The sequence below is a fragment of the Xenopus laevis genome, chromosome 5L, assembly GCF_017654675.1.
Source record: "Xenopus laevis strain J_2021 chromosome 5L, Xenopus_laevis_v10.1, whole genome shotgun sequence".
NCBI lineage: Eukaryota > Metazoa > Chordata > Amphibia > Anura > Pipidae > Xenopus > Xenopus laevis.
The window spans coordinates 135,459,861-135,477,836 of NC_054379.1; the positions used below are offsets into that span (position 1 = coordinate 135,459,861).

Here is a 17,976-nt window from a genome sequence, read left to right on the forward strand (position 1 = left end):
ACTAAAATTTAAAGGGAGCGTAATAAAATATCTTGTGTAATTATTTTCTACAAACAGATGTCCAATTTGGCCCCTTATCTGTAGTAATTTTTCCTATTAAACAACCAGATCTATGCCAATCCAGCAATCAAATGGGGAACCAAGATATATAAATCAGGACTGGAATACCCAGGAAGTTTTGTTGACTGGTGAGTGATAGCAGAACTGTGTGCATACACAAGCAAGTTGTGACATCAGCATTTGTAAAATAGTGTGGAAAAGGCAAAATATGTTGCATTACTTAAAATGACTCTTACCTCAATATTTTACTTGAAAAATCATACAATATGCCATGAATGGTTATACAGAGTCATACACTATCATCATTTAGTAGTTAATTGTAGCCACCCACCATTCTGCACAAATGTGTACCTATCTTTTCTAAAATGAGAAGGAACCGTGGCAATACACCAGTTTGTGGTGACAATCATGAATTTGGACTCGTGAAACACTAAATATAAAGCAGGGAGCTATATGGGTATGTTGCATTATAACATCCTGCATGGACTTGAACCAGTGACCTGCAGGTTATTATGCAGTCCTGTCTTCCTCTGCACTATACGAGCAGACAACTCAGAACCTGGCTCAGTGCCTTGTTATCCTTGAGGTACACATGGCTTGTTTCTGCTGTTGTAAATCTGGCCAAATGTGGCCTGAGTTTACAGTCAGACTAACCCCCAGTAGTGATGTGCTGGTAGGCCCGTTACCCGCCGGTTCAGGCCGACCCCGCACCTCCATTTGCGGGTGGCGGAACTGCCGGCTTCTAACTTCCTACTTGATTTTTTAAAGACGCGCCCCTGCTGCCCCGCCTCTTTTGTGACGTCATCAGCGGGGTGGTGCGGGCCTTAAAATGGTAGCAGGAAGTCAGTTCGGGTTAGGTTTCACCCGACCCGCACATCACTAACCCCCAGCTTGGGTCCCTTGTTCCCAATTCCTGCTTCCCTGATCCTATACATAGGGGCACATTTACTTACGTGCAAATTTTTGCTTCGGAAGTAGTCACCAGACTTCGTGCGACTACGTCAGATGTTATTTTGTTGCTAATACGCATATTCATCAAAATGTGCATCAAAATGTGCAATTACGTCTTGCCAATGATTCATTGGCGCTACTTTCATACCAACATCGTTAACTTACTTAGGCTTACGTCAATTTAAATTCAGCGGGTATATAAAGGTCATATGTATGTATTTATTAGCGATGTTCTTGAAATTACTGGAAGTGGCCACTTTTAATTAAAAATGTCCAAGGAAGCAAAATGAAGACAGAATTCCTCTATTGTCCTAGGCCATGAGCCCACCACCCTAAAACAAATGTGGCATGAGCTTCAAATGTTAAAAAAAGTGCAAATAAAATATTTTTTAACAGTTACAACTTGTAAACATAACCAAATTGACCAAATTGCTTTTGCGAAAGTTCGCAATGTATGTAATAAAATATCGCAATCAAAGAGCAGGTGTTAAAGGTTCTCAATACACAATTAAAATGCGCAATGCGATAAAGCCTAAAGAAGAATGTTACATTGTAACAAGCAAATTTTTATTCCCAAAGTTTTGCACTTTGCAAATTTTATAACATTTCCCCTAAAGCATTATAAATGCTTTTCTCAATGTCTACTAATGAAAGAAATTAAGAAAGGTCCATATTCAGTATTATTTTATCTGGGGAAATCCTGTAAAAATACAGTACTTGTACTGTATGTTTGGGGGTAAAGAGAAATGTAATTCATTAAATAAAATTCAAATGTAATGTGAAATATACTGAATAATGAACATAATAACAAAAACGTTATTTACAAACCTTGTCTTGTAATCTCTGTACCAGCTGAGCTTGCCTCTGCTGCCCCTCCTGATAGGCTGACAGTTTGCGTTTATATGCCATCTCCTCCTCATGGAAGCGCTGCCGCAACTCTAACACTGCTTCTGTTTCTTCTGAACGGTGGCTCTGATACTGCTCCAACTACCCAGAAACAATGAAAGGAGAGAACTGTTAAAGATTTGTCACCATTGTTTTTTTCTAGGCTGTCCCTAACTCCCAAATCTGGCTCGTTTTTTGTGGCTGCGATGAGGGGCTGACACGGGTGGGAGGTTTAATTTAACTGCAAATTCAGATAGATAAAGTAAGGGCAGATTTATCAAGGGTTGAACTGAAAATTCGAATTTGTATTTTAAAGTTTTTTTTATGGTCAAAACTGTCAGATTCAACTAGGGAGTTATTCGAATTCGATTCGAGTTTTTTAAAAAATTCAATTTTCGAGATTTATCATACTCTGGCCCTTTAAAGGAAAACTTTACCCCCCAAATGAAGCAACAAATAGTTTATATCAAATTAAGTGACATATTAAAGAATCTTATCAAACTGGTATATATATATTTAAGTAAATATTGTCCTTTTACATCTCTTGCCTTGAACAACCATTTCGTATTGGTCTGTGTGCTGCCTCAGAGATCACCTGACCAGAAATACTACAACTCTAACTGTAACAGGAAGAAGTGTTGAAGCAAAAGACAGAATTCTGTATGTTAATTGGTTCATGTGACCTAACATGTATGGTGTATTTGTGTGCACACTGAATCATACGATCCCAGGGGGCGGCCCTTATTTTTTAAAATGGTAATTTTCTATTTATGATTACCCAATGGCACATACTACTAAAAAAGGTATATTATTATGAAAATGGTTTATTTTCATGAAGCTGGGTTTTACATATGAGTTGTTTTATGCAATATCATCTTTTTATAGACACATACAGGCAGGGCCGCCATCAGGGGGGGACAGGGGGGACAAGCGTACCGGGCCCGGGCATGAAGGGGGGCCCGGGCATGAAGGGGGGCCCGGCAGCGCTGCATTTTTTGAAGATCCGGGCCCCCCTTACGAGCGCCCGAGCCGTACGTCTTGCCTCTTGCGTGCCGAATGCGGAAGTGCCGAAAAGCCGAAGCCGATGCGCCGAAAAGACCCGAAGTCACGGAAAAAGCCGAAGTCACGAAGCGCCGAAAAGACCCAAAGTCACGAAAACAGCCGAAGCCGAAGTCCTGAAGCAGCACAAAGACCCGAAGTCACGAAAACAGCCGAAATTGAAGTCCTGAAGCGGTGAAAAGACCCGAAGTCACGAAAGGAGGCGAAGTTGAAGTACTGAAGCCATGAGTTCAATCTTACTGAACACCAGTTTGTGGTTTTTTTTTTTTTAATCCCCTGGCCACCAATGTATTATTTTAATATTCTATAGGCCCCTGCCACCAATCTTTTTTTTAAAACTTTTTTTTGGGGCCCCAATTTTTTTTTCAACTCGTAAGGGGCCCCTTGCCACCATTGTATTTTTTTGTTTTTTTTTTTAAAAAAAAATTAATTTTCTTTTTGGTGGCCCCAAATTTTTTTAACTTGTAAGGGGGCCCCTGCCACCAGTTTTTTTTTTCAAAAAAAAATTATTTTTTTTTCAAATTTTTTTTGGGGCCCCAATTTGTTTTTAACTTATAAGGGGGTCCCTGCCGCCAATGTTTTTTTTTTTTTTTTTTCAAAAAAAAATTTTTTTTTTCACATTTTTTTTTGGGGCCCCAATTTGTTTTTAACTTATAAGGGGGCCCCTGCCACCAATGTTTGTTTATTTTTTAGGTTTTTTTACATTTTTTTTTGTTGGGGCCCTAAGTTTTTTTTAACTTGTAAGGGGGCCCCTGACACCAATGATTTTTTTTTCAAAAAAAAATTTTTTTTCACATTTTTTTTTGGGGCCCCAATTTGTTTTTAACTTATAAGGGGGCCCCTGCCACCAATGTTTGTTTATTTTTTAGGTTTTTTTACATTTTTTTTTGTTGGGGCCCCAAGTTTTTTTTAACTTATAAGGGGGCCCCTGCCACCAATGTTTTTTAAAAAAAAAAAAATTAATTTTTTTTTTTGGGGCCCCAATTTTTTATAAGGGGGCCCTGACCATCAATAGCTTTTTACAACTTGTGTGGGGGGGGTTTACTTTTTTAGCGCTGATGTCTGTGTGGTCTTTTAACTGCGATGTGGAGTGGGCGGGATATGGGGTGGAGCTTGGTCGTCAGTGTGGGCGGGGCCCAGGGGGCCCCAAAAATTTTGTTGTACGGGGCCCCGTGATTTCTAATGGCGGCCCTGCATACAGGGGCCCATTTACTTAGTTCGAGTGAAGGAATAGAGGAAAAAAAGTTTGAATTTCGAATGGTCGAATATGGCTACTTCGACCATCGAATGGGCTACTTCGACCTTCGACTACGACCTTCGAAACGAACGATTCAATCTAAAAATCGTTCGACTATTTTATAGTCGAAGTACTGTCTCTTAAAAAAATTCTTCGACCCCCTAGTTTGCCACCTAAAACCTACCGAGGCCAATGTTAGCCTATGGGGAAGGTCTCCATAGGCTTCCTAACAATTTCCTGGTCGAACCTACCGAAACATACCAAGGCCAATGTTAGCCTATGGGGAAGGTCCCCATAGGCTTCCTAACAATTTCCTGATCGAAGGAATATCCTTCTATCGATGGATTAAAATTCTTCGATCGTTCGATCATAGGAATATCGGTAAATCCTTCGACTTCGATATTCGAAGTATTTTACTTTGACGGTCGAATATCGAGGGTTAATTAACCCTTAATATTCGACCCTAGGTAAATGTGCCCCACATTGTTTGGGGGTATAGTTTTCCTTTAAGAACTCTAATTCGACTGTTTGCCACCTAAAAGCTGCCGAATTGCTGTTTAAGTCAATGGGATATGTCTCGGCATCAATTTGGAGTCGTTTGCAACCTTCCTCTAATCAAGTTTTTTAAATTCGAAACATCCAACTTTTAAAAATTTGATTTTATTAATAAATTTCGACTGGTCAAATTTCGAGTTCGTGGGAGTTTTAAAAAACTCCCATGAATTCGAAATTTGACCCTTGATAAATGTGCCTCTAATAGCGAGAATTGATTCCCATTAGTTCATTTTATGTGGAGACATCAAACACATAGGAATGATTTAACAACCCTCGTTATTTATTTAGAAGCATGAGTAACTTCAATGCAAAGCTCTCTATGTTAAAGGTAGGGTGTCATTTGGAAAGAAAGGAATTCGACTGCTCAAAGAAATTGATTAAATTCTGACACTGATAAATGTATCAGTTTAGTAAACACTTCAGTGTTTCATAATGTGAAATGTGAATACATATTCATACTGCTGTGAATTCTTATGGATTCCCTAGTTTGAATTTAAGTAAATCACCCCCATACTATATATATCATAAGAATAAACAAAGATTAATGGAAGTAGCTATAGTCTCATGGGTCCATTAAATAAATATAGTACTGGGTCCCTCCTTATCAAATACCCATGCACCACAAAAGTCACCAGTTCCTTATTCTCATCCCCTCTATCCACCCATATCCCACATTTAAAGTATTTAGGACTGTGCACAAAGACTGTTACACTGCCGCTGTTTTTCTTGTGTGGGAAAATATCAAATTCTGTGTGCACATAGGGCCATCTCGGATTCCCAGGCCCAGGTGCGGAACCAGTAGCTATATAAATGATAGGTTGCCAACAAGGATTAGACGTCTCTTATTCTTGTTTCCATTAGAATAGCAAGTATACTTAGCATAATGTGTGTGTGTACAGTGTGAGCCTTAATTTAAATTACCAGACAATGGGAATGAATGAAACTGTTATAAAGAACAGTGTTATGTATGTAAAATGTATTGGTTAGATGTGAAAGGATATGTAGTACAAGTGTGGGATCCATAATCCAGAAACCAGTTATCCAGAAAGCTCCAAATTACGGAAAGGCCGTTTCCCATAGACACCATTTTAATTAAATTATCCAAGTTTTTTAAATTATTTCCTCTTTCTCTATAATTAAACAGTACTTTATTCAAACTAAGATATAATTAAAGGACAACTAAAGTATAACTAAAGAAGTAGCTAGAAATGTGATACATTATGTTTTGGGTTTCTGTACCAGCCCAAGGCAACCACAGCCCTTTAGCAGTAAAGACGTGTCTCCAAAGATGCCCCAGTAGCTCCCCATCTTCTTTTCTACTGATTCACTGCACCTGCTCTGTGCTGCTGTACAGTACACATAGAATATAAATGTCACAATATAATTATGATTAATAATTAATACAGATAATTACTACGTGTCAGATCAGAAACCAGTGCAATTAGCATCAGAATTTAATAATCAGCCCTGTAGCATCAGCTTATATTACAGACCAACCTCATTTTCTGCTTCATAATTTGTGACAACCCCTAATCTTATCTTCTCAACAGCTGCTCAGAGACCACTGAGCATGTGAGTGTCACAGACACTTTCCAAGATGGTGACCCCTGTGACAAGTTTGAAGTCCTGGATCATTGCTGCTATAGACAAGCTGAAACTTTAGGCCGGTGCAATAAATTCAGTATATAAAATATGGCATTTTTAGGGTTTAGCTCTCTTTTAATCCTTATTGGAAGCAAAACCAACCTATTGGGTTTATTTAATGTTTACATGATTTTCTTTTTTTTTAACAATTCAAGTTTATTAAGTATATCAGAATAACAGCAGTGTGACACAGGTAGGTAATGCAAAGTCACATTACAAGTGAATACAGTACAAACAATGTTAGCAGGCATAACATACAATTTGTAAGTTCCAACTATTCTAACACCTTGCAGTGTCTACCCTGTGTATTAGGCAAGTGGGTATTAAGATGGTTAAGGAGTTTGTATATGCAACGAGTTGCTCACCCAATTTGCCTCAAGGACTCATACTTATACCTTAACTAAACTAACTGGGAGGGATTTCGACACCTGCTTAATCCGACTAAAGAACATGCGGGAATCAGTGACACTTTGTGTGGTTCCTTGCATCGCTGTACCATCTGAGGTGACCATTTAGTAGATCACAGGGGGGATTATCTAAGATTAGGAATAGCTATATCCCTGTATACTCTTCATGTAATCTCATAATTTACCTTATACTGTGGGAGTTGGTTGAGCCTCTAGCCATTTGTCCCATGTCTTTTTAAACTTTTCAGGGCACCCTCTTCTAATATATATCAGCTTGTAAAGAGGAATTACTGAATTAACTTGCTTCTGCCACATGACAAGTGAGGGGGGGTCTTGGGCCTTCCACTTCATAGCTATACATTTTTTTGGCCGTAGTATATAAAATTGCTAAGAGAGTTCTAAGTGCCCTTGTTGGGGCCAAGTCCTCCACTTGGTTAAGCAACATAATCAACGGGTCAAGTTTAATTGGGATGTTTATTACCAGAATTGGTGTATTTTGCTACATGACCAAAACATGTGCATAAAATTTGCCGGGGTCTGGTGGCATTTGGGGCATTCTTCCGAGTATTGCATTGAGATTTTATGTGTTTACATGATTTTCTAATAGACTTAAAGGAGAAGGAAACCCCCTAGGAGCAAAAATCCCTCCCCTCTCCTCTGTGTTGCCCCCCCTCCCTTCTCCCCCCTGGCCTACCTGTCCCCCCGAGCAAATGCCCCTAACTTTTTACTCACTCCTCTGCGTAGGTCCTGTCCACGGAGTTCACAGGTGCCATCTTCTCCCGAGCGGGCTTCTTCCTGCTTTGACCGGCGTTTTTTGGCGCATGCGCAGTAGAAGCACTTACCGGTACGGATCTACTGCGCATGCTCCAAAAGTCACAAATAAAACTTTGTGACTTTCGGCGCATGTGCAGTAGATCTGTACCGATAAATCCTCCTACTGCGCATGCGCCAGAAAATGCAGATAAATCCAGGAAGCTGACCGCTCGGGAGAAGATGGCGCCTGTGAATTCCGTGGACAGGACCTGCACAGAGGGTTGAGTAACAAGTTAGGGGCATTTGCCCGGGGGGACCGGTAGGCCAGGGCGGAGGAGGGAGGGGGGCAACACACCGGAAGGGGGGATTTTTGCGCCTAGGGTGTTTCCTTCTCCTTTAAAGTATGAAGATCCAAATTACAGAAAGATCCTTTATCCAGAGAAACCCAGGTCCCAAGCACTCTGGATAACAGATCCCATACTTGTATTTGCAGATATGGTAATGTTTCTTTATGCATGCATATTACTTACTTTTTGCAAACATGCCAATAGCCAATAGTAGACTAGATTCTAACCTAAGAATCTTTAGTAACATAAATATTCTACATTCAGAGTTGGTGACCCAATATTCAAAGCTTATTATCCTTAGCCCAGCTATATTTTAGCCTAAAAAATTATCAGTCGCCCCTTTTCTAGCCTAATAAACACTGATTTCAACCACCAAATCTCTAGTCTTCTTTAAATTTTCATGTCAGTTTATTTAATATTTGCCAGATTCTAGGGATGCACAGAATCCACTATTTTAGGATTCGGCCATATCCCAAATCCTTTGTGAAAGATTTGACCGAATATCAAACCGAATCTGAACCCTACTTTGCATATGTAAATTAGGTAAAGGCGGAGAGAAAAAACTTTTGATTTCCTTGTTTGTGTAACCAAAAGTCATTTGATATTTTGGATTTGGATTCAGTTCAGTCAGGTACTTGGAATCAGTCAAATCTGAACCCTGCTGAAAATGGCAGAATCATGGCCAAATCCCGAACCGAATTCTGGATTCGTTGTATCCCTACTGGATTCTAACCTGTTTGCGTGACCAAGTCTCTAACTCCAATATCCCCAATCACACCAGAATAAAACAATTACCGTACTCTAAGATTCTAACTTTGGACTCCCATCATTTCTATATTTCAACCCCAAATCCCCAATCAGCCCTAGTTTATATAAATTAGCTAATCCCCAGGCATCATTCCAAATCTGGAATCCCCAATCACCCCTAGATATTAACCTCACTATTCAATCACTCCAAAATTCTAAGATCAGAATGCTCAATCAGTTTAGATTGTAATCTTAGAATCCACAATGAACCCCACCTAATCACACCTATATTCTATACTCAGTATCCCCAAACACCCACAGATTTCACAGTCATCCCTAGATACCAGCTTCAGAAACCTAAATGACACCTAGATTCCATGAACAGCAAAAATATCAACCCCAGATTCTAACGTCATTATGCCATTTACCCCAAGATTCCTATCCTGGAATCCTCCTTGATTATATTCACAGCCACAGATTCTAACCTCAGAAACCAAACAACCTAATATTATGACCTTAGTATACCCAATCACGCCTATAATATAATTTAAGACTTCTCGTTTAATTGTAATTTATAATCTATGGATATCCACTGACACATAGATATTAACTTCATAAACCTGAATCATTCCTAAATTCTCACATCAGACTCTTCAACCACCCCTAGATTTCTCATTTCAAATCCCCTTAGTACCCCTAGATTCTGCACAGAGACCTGGATTAATCCTGCCCCAGATTCTAACATTGGGATCTAACAGTGCTTATATACTGTATATCGTTTTTTAATTTTTTGAAATTAAACTAAAAAAGCAAAGCTGAGCACAAATGCCACATTCTCTTTTAGTGCCGTATAGATAAAAGTCTGACATGTACAAAGGATCACTAACATACGACTAACACAACACTGAGCTTTTAGTGCCAAAATATCCACGGGTTTTCTGAAAAGGACCATTAACTAGCTGCATGGCATTAAAATTATTTGGTAACAATTATTAGCTTGACAGCTCTCAATTTGACATAAAACATTCACATCCAACCAAATTCACATAGAAATATTTATGTTGCCCAATAAAATGTGTCACTGTGTAAGCATTTCTGTTCAAAGGTGTGAAATCTTGACGTTTCTCTTGCTGTAAGAGCGGAGTCATGGGGGAAGGGTTGGGATTTAGAGATCACACATCCCTGGGAAAGTGTTTGTGGGGAGGGCAATGCTCCCACCGGGTTGTTAACAGCCAGACAGTTTATTTAGTGCTGTTATGAGAGAGCGTTAATTCTGCTCTGGAAGGTGGGAATCTGGCACAGGGGGGCACCGAGGTGCAGTCGAAGAGAATGATGTGAGCTGAAGTGTGGAAGGACAAGGTCACAAAGCAGGCAAAAGCCTTGTCCAAGTGTCAGACTTGCGGGTTTGCTGCCAAAGTCAGACACAGCTGACAAGTAGGAATGACAGTCCCAAGCAAATTCACAATGTGTAGGACAAGTAGACACAGTGGTTAAAGAAATCACATCCTTGTGACAGGAGCTCAAAAAAAAAAATCTTGGCTATAAAGAATGATTAATGGCTTTCATAAATCACCACTAGGGAATCAGAACATTTAATACATGTTGTTCTGGACTGCCTCCGTATCTAAATGCCTACTTGTTCACAGGATGAAATGTGTATAGACAATTCTGAATTAGAACTGGAGCTACATCGGTAAGACGATCTGTAAGCAAGGCTGGCACTGGAATCATTGCTGCAGCCTGAATCATTGCTGAATTAGTACTACTGTAATGAAATGTAGTTTAAGAGAATCTGAAAGCATTATGTATCCCCAGGATCTCAAGCTGTACACTTGGGGGTAATGCTCAACTAGGGTTGCCACCTGGCCGGTATTTTACCGGCCTGGCCGCTAAAAATGATGTTTTTAATAGGGAAAAAAAGATAAATATATATAGGAAGGCCGGTATTTTTTTAGCAACCCTATGCTCAACTGGTGCTACAAACAAGCCTTTTTGCCTCTAGCAGGGACTTGTTGCATTTGCTGCTAACACCTTTTTAAAAAAGGTGCTAAACTCATATAAATTGTGTCTATTTAGCAGTGATGCAATATCATTTTGTCCTATTTGTAATAGTTTCTACTTTGTCACAGAAGGGGGCCCAGACATAAAGGCAGCATACATGAGGTTCAGAATAGCATTTTCAGTCCACTGAACCTAAGAAGCCTTGGATAGGTCTAATTACCAGGATATCCAGATTGCAAGTCCAGGACTGAAGAGCGTGTATTTGCACAAACAGCCTTATTTGTAAGGTATTTCACCAGTGTGCATGTACCACCAACAGTATGTACAGGCCTAAAGCAGCGTGTATGTGCAACCAGTAGTATGTGCAACCACCAATATGTGCAGGGTCGGATTGGCCTGGCGGGACACCTGGAAAAAACCCAGTAGGCCCCAGCCCTCGTGGGCCCCGCTGGCTCAGACACACTCCACGCAGCGCTCCTGACCTTCCCCCCCCTCACTTGAAGAAAATATGCTGGCATGGGGTGGTCAGAGGGGGATTAGCTGCAGGGAGGGGCAACGCTGAGTCCAATGCTGAGTATGTGTAGTCTGGTGGCGAGTTGACATTATTCATGGTAGCCATAGCCAGTTTCCTTAAGTTAACTCCCTCCAGTAGCAGTGGATGAACAGCAAAATATGCTTTTCCAACTACTTTGAATGTAGTTCATAATTTCATGCACTTTGGTAAAAAAAACACAGCTTTAGATTAGCATTTAGCACATAAAAAAGAAGCTAAAATCTTGTTGCAGTTTTGCAATTTTGTTCCTCATAGTGTTTGAACATTTGTGCCAGTGCAAGTCCTCCTGATTCTATCTCCTTACTTACTTTCTTCTTACTTTTTTCTTATTAGTTTTTCATTGGTTACTACAGTCATGAAAGCATGTTAAATTGAGTATATCGAGCAAAATCTTCAACGTTTAGGCCACTGAAAACACTATACTACCTAACTGCTTGAGTAAGGAATCTGTGTAGTGTGTTGTTATTTCTCCATTTAAAAAATCAGCAATGGAGAAAAACTGTGTCTGTGTCTTTTTCGTAATGAACATCAGGAAAAGTGAAACAGGTAAAATGTGTACCTGCATAAATTTAATGATATCTACTTAGGGAGAGGTCACACAGTGCGTTTTTACATTGCGTTTTTAAAAATAAGCACTCGAGCATAAATACTCCAATGAAACCACACGCGGATGGTAATATGCTTTTTTCAGTCTGTCATTTCTGTTTTTTCTCATGCTAGTTTCACATGCTTTGTACTTGGCCAATGGTATTAGGATGATCATTCGTTCTGTAAAAAAAGCCTTGGAGGAAGACATCTTGGAAGAATTTTAGTAAACTTTTGTGCATAAAAGCAGAGTAGAAAAGCAATTTTCATGCAAAATGTAGCCAGAACGATCGTAAATGCGCAACGTAATTAAGTCATCAGCCTACAATGCCACAACTGCGTATCTCGTGAGAGTTTGGCTGCCATATTGAAAATACGCTATGTATTTCAGCAAAGTGTAGTTCCAAACTTGCGGAGTCCAATGATGGTGTTTCCTTGGCGTATCTGCAGAAAAACTCAAATACTGGCTTTGCGTGGCGGATGTTGGCTCGCAAGCACATTGTGAGCATTGCCATAGTGTGTATTCTATTATTTTCAGTTGTACTTCATTTTATGCATATTTACACTTGAGCACTTGTTTTTAAAAATGCGACGTAAAAACGCACCGTGACCTCTCCCTTACTGTGAAGCATTCCTGCATGTATGTTAGATTTAAGGGTACACCCTACAAATGCATTTGTACCTTCTCACTCAACGTCTGGTTTCTAATGGCGAGGTCTTCACGTTCAGACCGTGTTAAAGAGAGAAGGTCTTCCATTCGTAACAACTCATCTTGCAGAGACCTGTTTTCCTCTTGCAAACTGACATTTGGATGTGATTCTGCGAACCCTGTTAATAAAGAATTTTTTTTAAAGGTGTTGTAAAACCCAAAATTAAAGATTTGCCCCAGAAAAAAAGCATTACATTTTGAAATTACTCTAAAAACATTTTAATGAATGTATATTTAAAAGTGGCTGATAAATGCAATTCCTTTGAGTAGGCAATTTAAAAACCCTCACAGAAATGGCTGAGATGGGAAAACTTGCTTTATGAAGCACGCCGCATTACAAATATCTGAAGGAATTTCAGTCTCCTATGTGCATGTACATCAAGTATACAGAACTGCAGCTTTTTTTCATTGTTAGGATTATACAATACGGCTGCTGGCAAGATAAAAAATGGACTCACTGTATGCGGAATCCTCGCTCAGGTTCTGTGTGACGATTTCTCTGATACGTGCAGGCACGGGAGTAAGTGCATCCCTCTCACCCTCTCCACTGCGTACACTTAATGCCCTGTCCTCACCCGAACTCCCTGGATTCAGAACCACATCTTCCAGGTGCTAGAAAAACATAGGAACATACTGGTCAGTTTTTTAATGGTATTTGATCACTGAAGAACAGCACGATTAGTGCATTAGAGGTAAAATAAACACAAGTTATAAGTAGGGTTTACAGTCACATTAGTCTTCTATAGAGGTTGATGAGAACAAACTAGCATAGGTTGTTTGGCCCAGAGAATAAAATATAACTATAAAATATAACATTATTTAGCCTACTCTGCAACTGTTTATCTGAGCATTCTAAATGGACTAACACAAAGGCACTTTTCAGAAGAAGCATGATGATTTTGCAGTCACCTACAACAGGTATAGGCTATCTTCAGCCTTCCAATAACAGCAGAACTAGAACCAGCTTGATTGCTTGAAATTCCCTGGGGTTCTGTGCTTTTCTCTGAAATTATATCATTATGGGTCATTTTCTAAATCTTCACTTAATCACTGTGGCAAATCATTCCATGGCAGGAAGCTGTAGAAATAAGTGTACCTGGGGGACAAGTTACAGTTGCCAAGAAAAAAAATGTCCTCCCCCCCCAAAAAAATAATCATGACTTATGTATCTTTTTTACTGAAACTATTGCTTATGATGTTCAATGCAGTTTAAAGCTTTAAAAATGCTGTTTAATGTCCTAAATGATAGTTTTCGCTTCTCGTCTCTCACTTAGCAGTTATCCTTTATTTTGGAAACCAATGTCCATCATCTGCTGATCCAAAGGCTGCAATCTACAAATGGAAGTTAATATACTGCTAATGTAAATACCTCTGATCCCCAGTGAGCTTTTCAGTTTATCATATGTCACTAAGAAATGCAGCATGAGGACACTTGGTATATTGTAAGCTCTACTGAGAAGGGCCCACTTTACCTTCTGTATTGTTTGGATGTATACATAATTTATTTGTATGATGTATACAATCTTTAGTTCTACATTGGTGGAGCTTATGTTGGCACTTAATTAATACATTTTATAAATAATAATAGTTTGAAAACACACACAATAACTGAAATAGTACTTGAGCAATGCCAGATGAAAATCATTGAGCAAAACTTGCGTGTCATGCTCATCGACATAACTGGGAGCACAATTAGGGGCCTTTTAACATCATCATCATCATAATAATAATAATAATAATAATGACAATAATACCATGGTGTAGGTATCTGCCAAAATATAAGTAGGTTAACCCTAGTATGTGTGTTCCTGTCTCACAGACATTCCCTTAAATTAACTTTTAGTATGATGTAGAGAGTGATATTAGCCAGAGACAATTTACAATTGGTTTTTATTTTTTATTATTAATTTTTTTTAGTTATTTTGCTTTTTTATTCAGCAGCTATCCAGTTTGCAATGTCAGCCATCTAGTTGCTAGGGTCCTAATTCTACTAGCAACCATGCATTTATATGAATAAGAGACTAGAATATGGATAGGAGAGGCCCTGAATAGAAAGATGAGAAATAAAAAGTAGCATTAACTGATTAAATTAAATTTGTAGCCGTGCAGAGCATTTGTTTTTTAAAAGTTGAAAGGAGTGAAGAGAAAAAGGCAAATCATTAAATAAACTAGAAAAATAAATAATGACCAATTGAAATGTTGCTTAGAATTTGCCATTCTATAACATACCAAAAGATTACTTAAAGGTGAACCACCCCTTTAAAGAATGATGCAAGTTTCACAAACACAAGAGTGGTCACCTCTACTGCACTTAGGTTGCCATTGGATATGAACCTTAGACCTTCCTGGACATTAAGCAAACCTTTCCAACATTTGAAAGTGAGACATTTTAGCCCATATGCCTCAGATACAGGGCCGCCATCAGAAATCGCAGGGCCCTATACGAAAAAATTTCCTGGGCCCCCTGGGCTGCACCCACCACAAGCCCCACCTACAGGTCCGCCCTCCCCACCCCACAGGTCCACCCCCCACCACACACTAAAAAAAAAACATTGGTGGCTATGGTTCCCACATGTTAATAAAAAAAATTGGTGGTCAGGGCCCCCCCATTGAAAAAAACATTTGTGGTCAGGGCACCCCATTAAAAAATATTGTTGGCTAGGGCCCCCCCATGTTATAAGAAAATTGGTGGCCAGGGCCCCCCTTAAACGTCCATGTAAAAAAACTTGCCCCCTCCAGAAGTTTAAAAAAAATTTGGTGCCTAGGGCCCCACTTACTTCATTAGTGTGGCCCACCTGCTGTCAGTGAGCTGCCAACTACAGAAGGGAGGAGGGGAGCACAGGTGGCTGCATCTTCTTCCAATGACAGCATGTTCTTCCCTTATTGGTTACAGAATTTCAAGTCCTTGTAAAGCTGCATGGTGATTGGATGAGCTGGAGGAGAAGTTCAAACCTCCGCTATCCAATCCCTGAGCAGCTCAAACGGGACTTAAACTCAGTGACCAATAAGGGGAAGTAATGGACAGAAGATACCTCCCCTTGTGCTCCCGCCCTGCGTTCCCGAAGTCAGCAGCTCTCAGAAAGCAGGGGGGCCGGCTAATCAAGAAAGTGCGGCGTGGCCGGGCCCCCCTTACCCTCGGGCCCCCTACAACTCTCCCCCCTGTCCCCCCTTGATGGCTGCCCTGCGTCAGATACACCCCCAGAAACCCCAGAAACCCCCACATGCTTTTCAGTGTGCCCTAACTCTGTATCACTATTTTAGTCGGTCCTGTGGAAATTGTTATTGTTACGGAAACACTAAGGTAATAACTACTGCTACTGATTAATAAACTGTTTATTTACAGTTTATTTACTGTCCAAAACCTTTCATACCAGATGTGATTTGCATCAGGGCAACTATCAGGAATCACTGGGCCCTGTACTACTAAGTAAGCAGGGTCCTTATCCCCCTGGCAGCATTAATTATTAAACTATTGGTCTCCTGGGTCCCTGGGTAGAGGGCCCTGCCAATAAGGAGAAAGGGACCCCAACTTATTGCTATGCCCTAATCGACCCCATTACACTGCCAACTGCCACTACCAGAAGGATTTGCACTAAATACCAGGGCCAGCTTTAAAGGGGTGGTTTACCTTTTTCTTCTTTCCAGCTTTCAAATGGGGGTCACTTACCCCATCTAAAAAACAAATTGTTATTGCTATTGCTGGTAATTTGAACCCTAGCAACCGGATTTCTTGAAATTGCAAACCGGAGAGCTGCTAAATAAAAAGCTAAATAACTCAAAAACACAAATAATAAACCATGAAAACCAATTGCAAATGATCCCACAATATCACTCTCTACATCATACTAAAAGTTAACTCAAAGTAGAAGAAGCCTTTTAAGTGCACGTTTCTGCTCTGCAATCCCTGTCATGGAGTCTCAGCTTTCCATTTGTTTCACAGGTATAGGGGTCCCCTTTGGGGCCGGGTTTATGTGAATGGGAATGAGCAGGGTGAAAAAAGTGTTTTGTTCTCCTTTGGCTACAATGGAAAAGGCAACATCCCCAAGCTAACAGGATATATCACATACATTATATTGTAAGTCACTTTAGAATAACAGTATACACATTGCTTTCTTCTTAGTAGATGAATCTTCTGTAGTCATCTCAGCAGGCGCTGTTGCCTTTCTGTCCTGCAATGAGTCAATAGAATCGCAAGGCAGTGTCCAGTGTCTCTCTGCAATGCCTCCCCCACCCATGCCCGAATTGCTTCCGCACCTGTCGGTGGCTGTTGTTGACTCAGGCCACCCCACCCCTTCCAGGCAGGCTCTGGAGTCCGGCTCAAAGATTTGGCAGGTTCATGGGCTGTTTTCTTTCCCTTAACAGTTTGGGCAGGTGCCAGGCCAGGAACAAGGGAGTCAGTATAAGGAGAGAGAGAAAGAGAGGTGGGAGGGGGGAGAGGAAAGAGACAGGGACATGGAGAGCAGAGGGGGTACAAGAGATGAAGGAGCAGAAAGATTGATGCAATGTAAAGCTGATATGGGTACAGATATAAGGGTTTTTTAGAAATAAAAGTACATGATTAATCCTTTTATTGCCCTCTGAACTTGTCCCATCTCTGCCCCTGAAGCAGTGGATTCATTGCAACCTCCTGCCCTCTGTATTTAACCCTCCACTGTTCCTGATGCAACAAATGAATCCCTTCATGGCCCCCAGCACAAAGCTTTAACCCCTTATCTGACTTCACAATTTTGCATTATCCATAAACTGTATTATTTGTAAGATTAATTCACTACCCAATAATCTACATTAAAGGGTTGTTCACCTTTGGGTTAACTTTTAGTATGATGTAGAGATATTCGGAGACAACTTGTTTTTTTTATTTGTAGTTTTTGAGTTATTTTGCTTTTTATTCTGCAGCTCTCCAGTTTGCAATTTCAGCAATCTGGTTGCTAGGATCCAAATTATCCTAGCAACCATGCATTGATTTGAATAAGACACTGGAATATGAATAGGAGATGGCCTGGATATTAAGATGAGTAATAGAAAGTAGCAATAAGTAGCATTTGCTCTTAGATCGGGTCAGTGATCCCCATTTGAAAGCTGGAAAAATCTGGAAGAAGGCAAATAATTCAAAAACTATAAAAAATAAACAATGAAGACCAATTTGCTTACTGTGCAAGTTGCTTACAATTGGCCATTGTATAACATACTAAAAGTTAGCTTGAAGGTGAACCACCCCTTTAAACCCTCACTTCTATCCTCATTGGCATCTAATCTGATGCATTAATCATACACTGACTATAACCTGCTGCTTTAAAGGCATCTATCATAGCAAAATTGTTTCCCCCAGTGGAGGTCTGGGCTATTCAGTGGTGTAGGAGGCAGACCCCGCAGAAGCGGGAGGCCAGAGGGAAAAGAAGGCCTGGATTGTGGGGTCTGCTTCCTCTATAGCATTTGAATCCCCTCCCCGCCGCTCTTTTTCTCCATCTTCTAATTGACACTCT

The 17,976-nt window shown here is 40.2% G+C and overlaps 1 protein-coding gene across 1 annotated transcript in view; it reads right to left on the reverse strand.

The window, feature by feature from the left end:
• LOC108717099 (rootletin) overlaps positions 1–17,976 on the reverse strand; it is a 110,281-nt gene that overhangs the window by 77,093 nt on the left and 15,212 nt on the right. The window contains exons 2-4 of the mRNA XM_018263869.2: positions 12,952–13,105; positions 12,467–12,612; positions 1,840–1,998 (exon numbers count right to left, since the gene is read on the reverse strand). Coding sequence (XP_018119358.1) covers positions 1,840–1,998; positions 12,467–12,612; positions 12,952–13,105 — 459 coding nt within the window. The remainder of the gene's footprint in view (positions 1–1,839; positions 1,999–12,466; positions 12,613–12,951; positions 13,106–17,976) is intronic.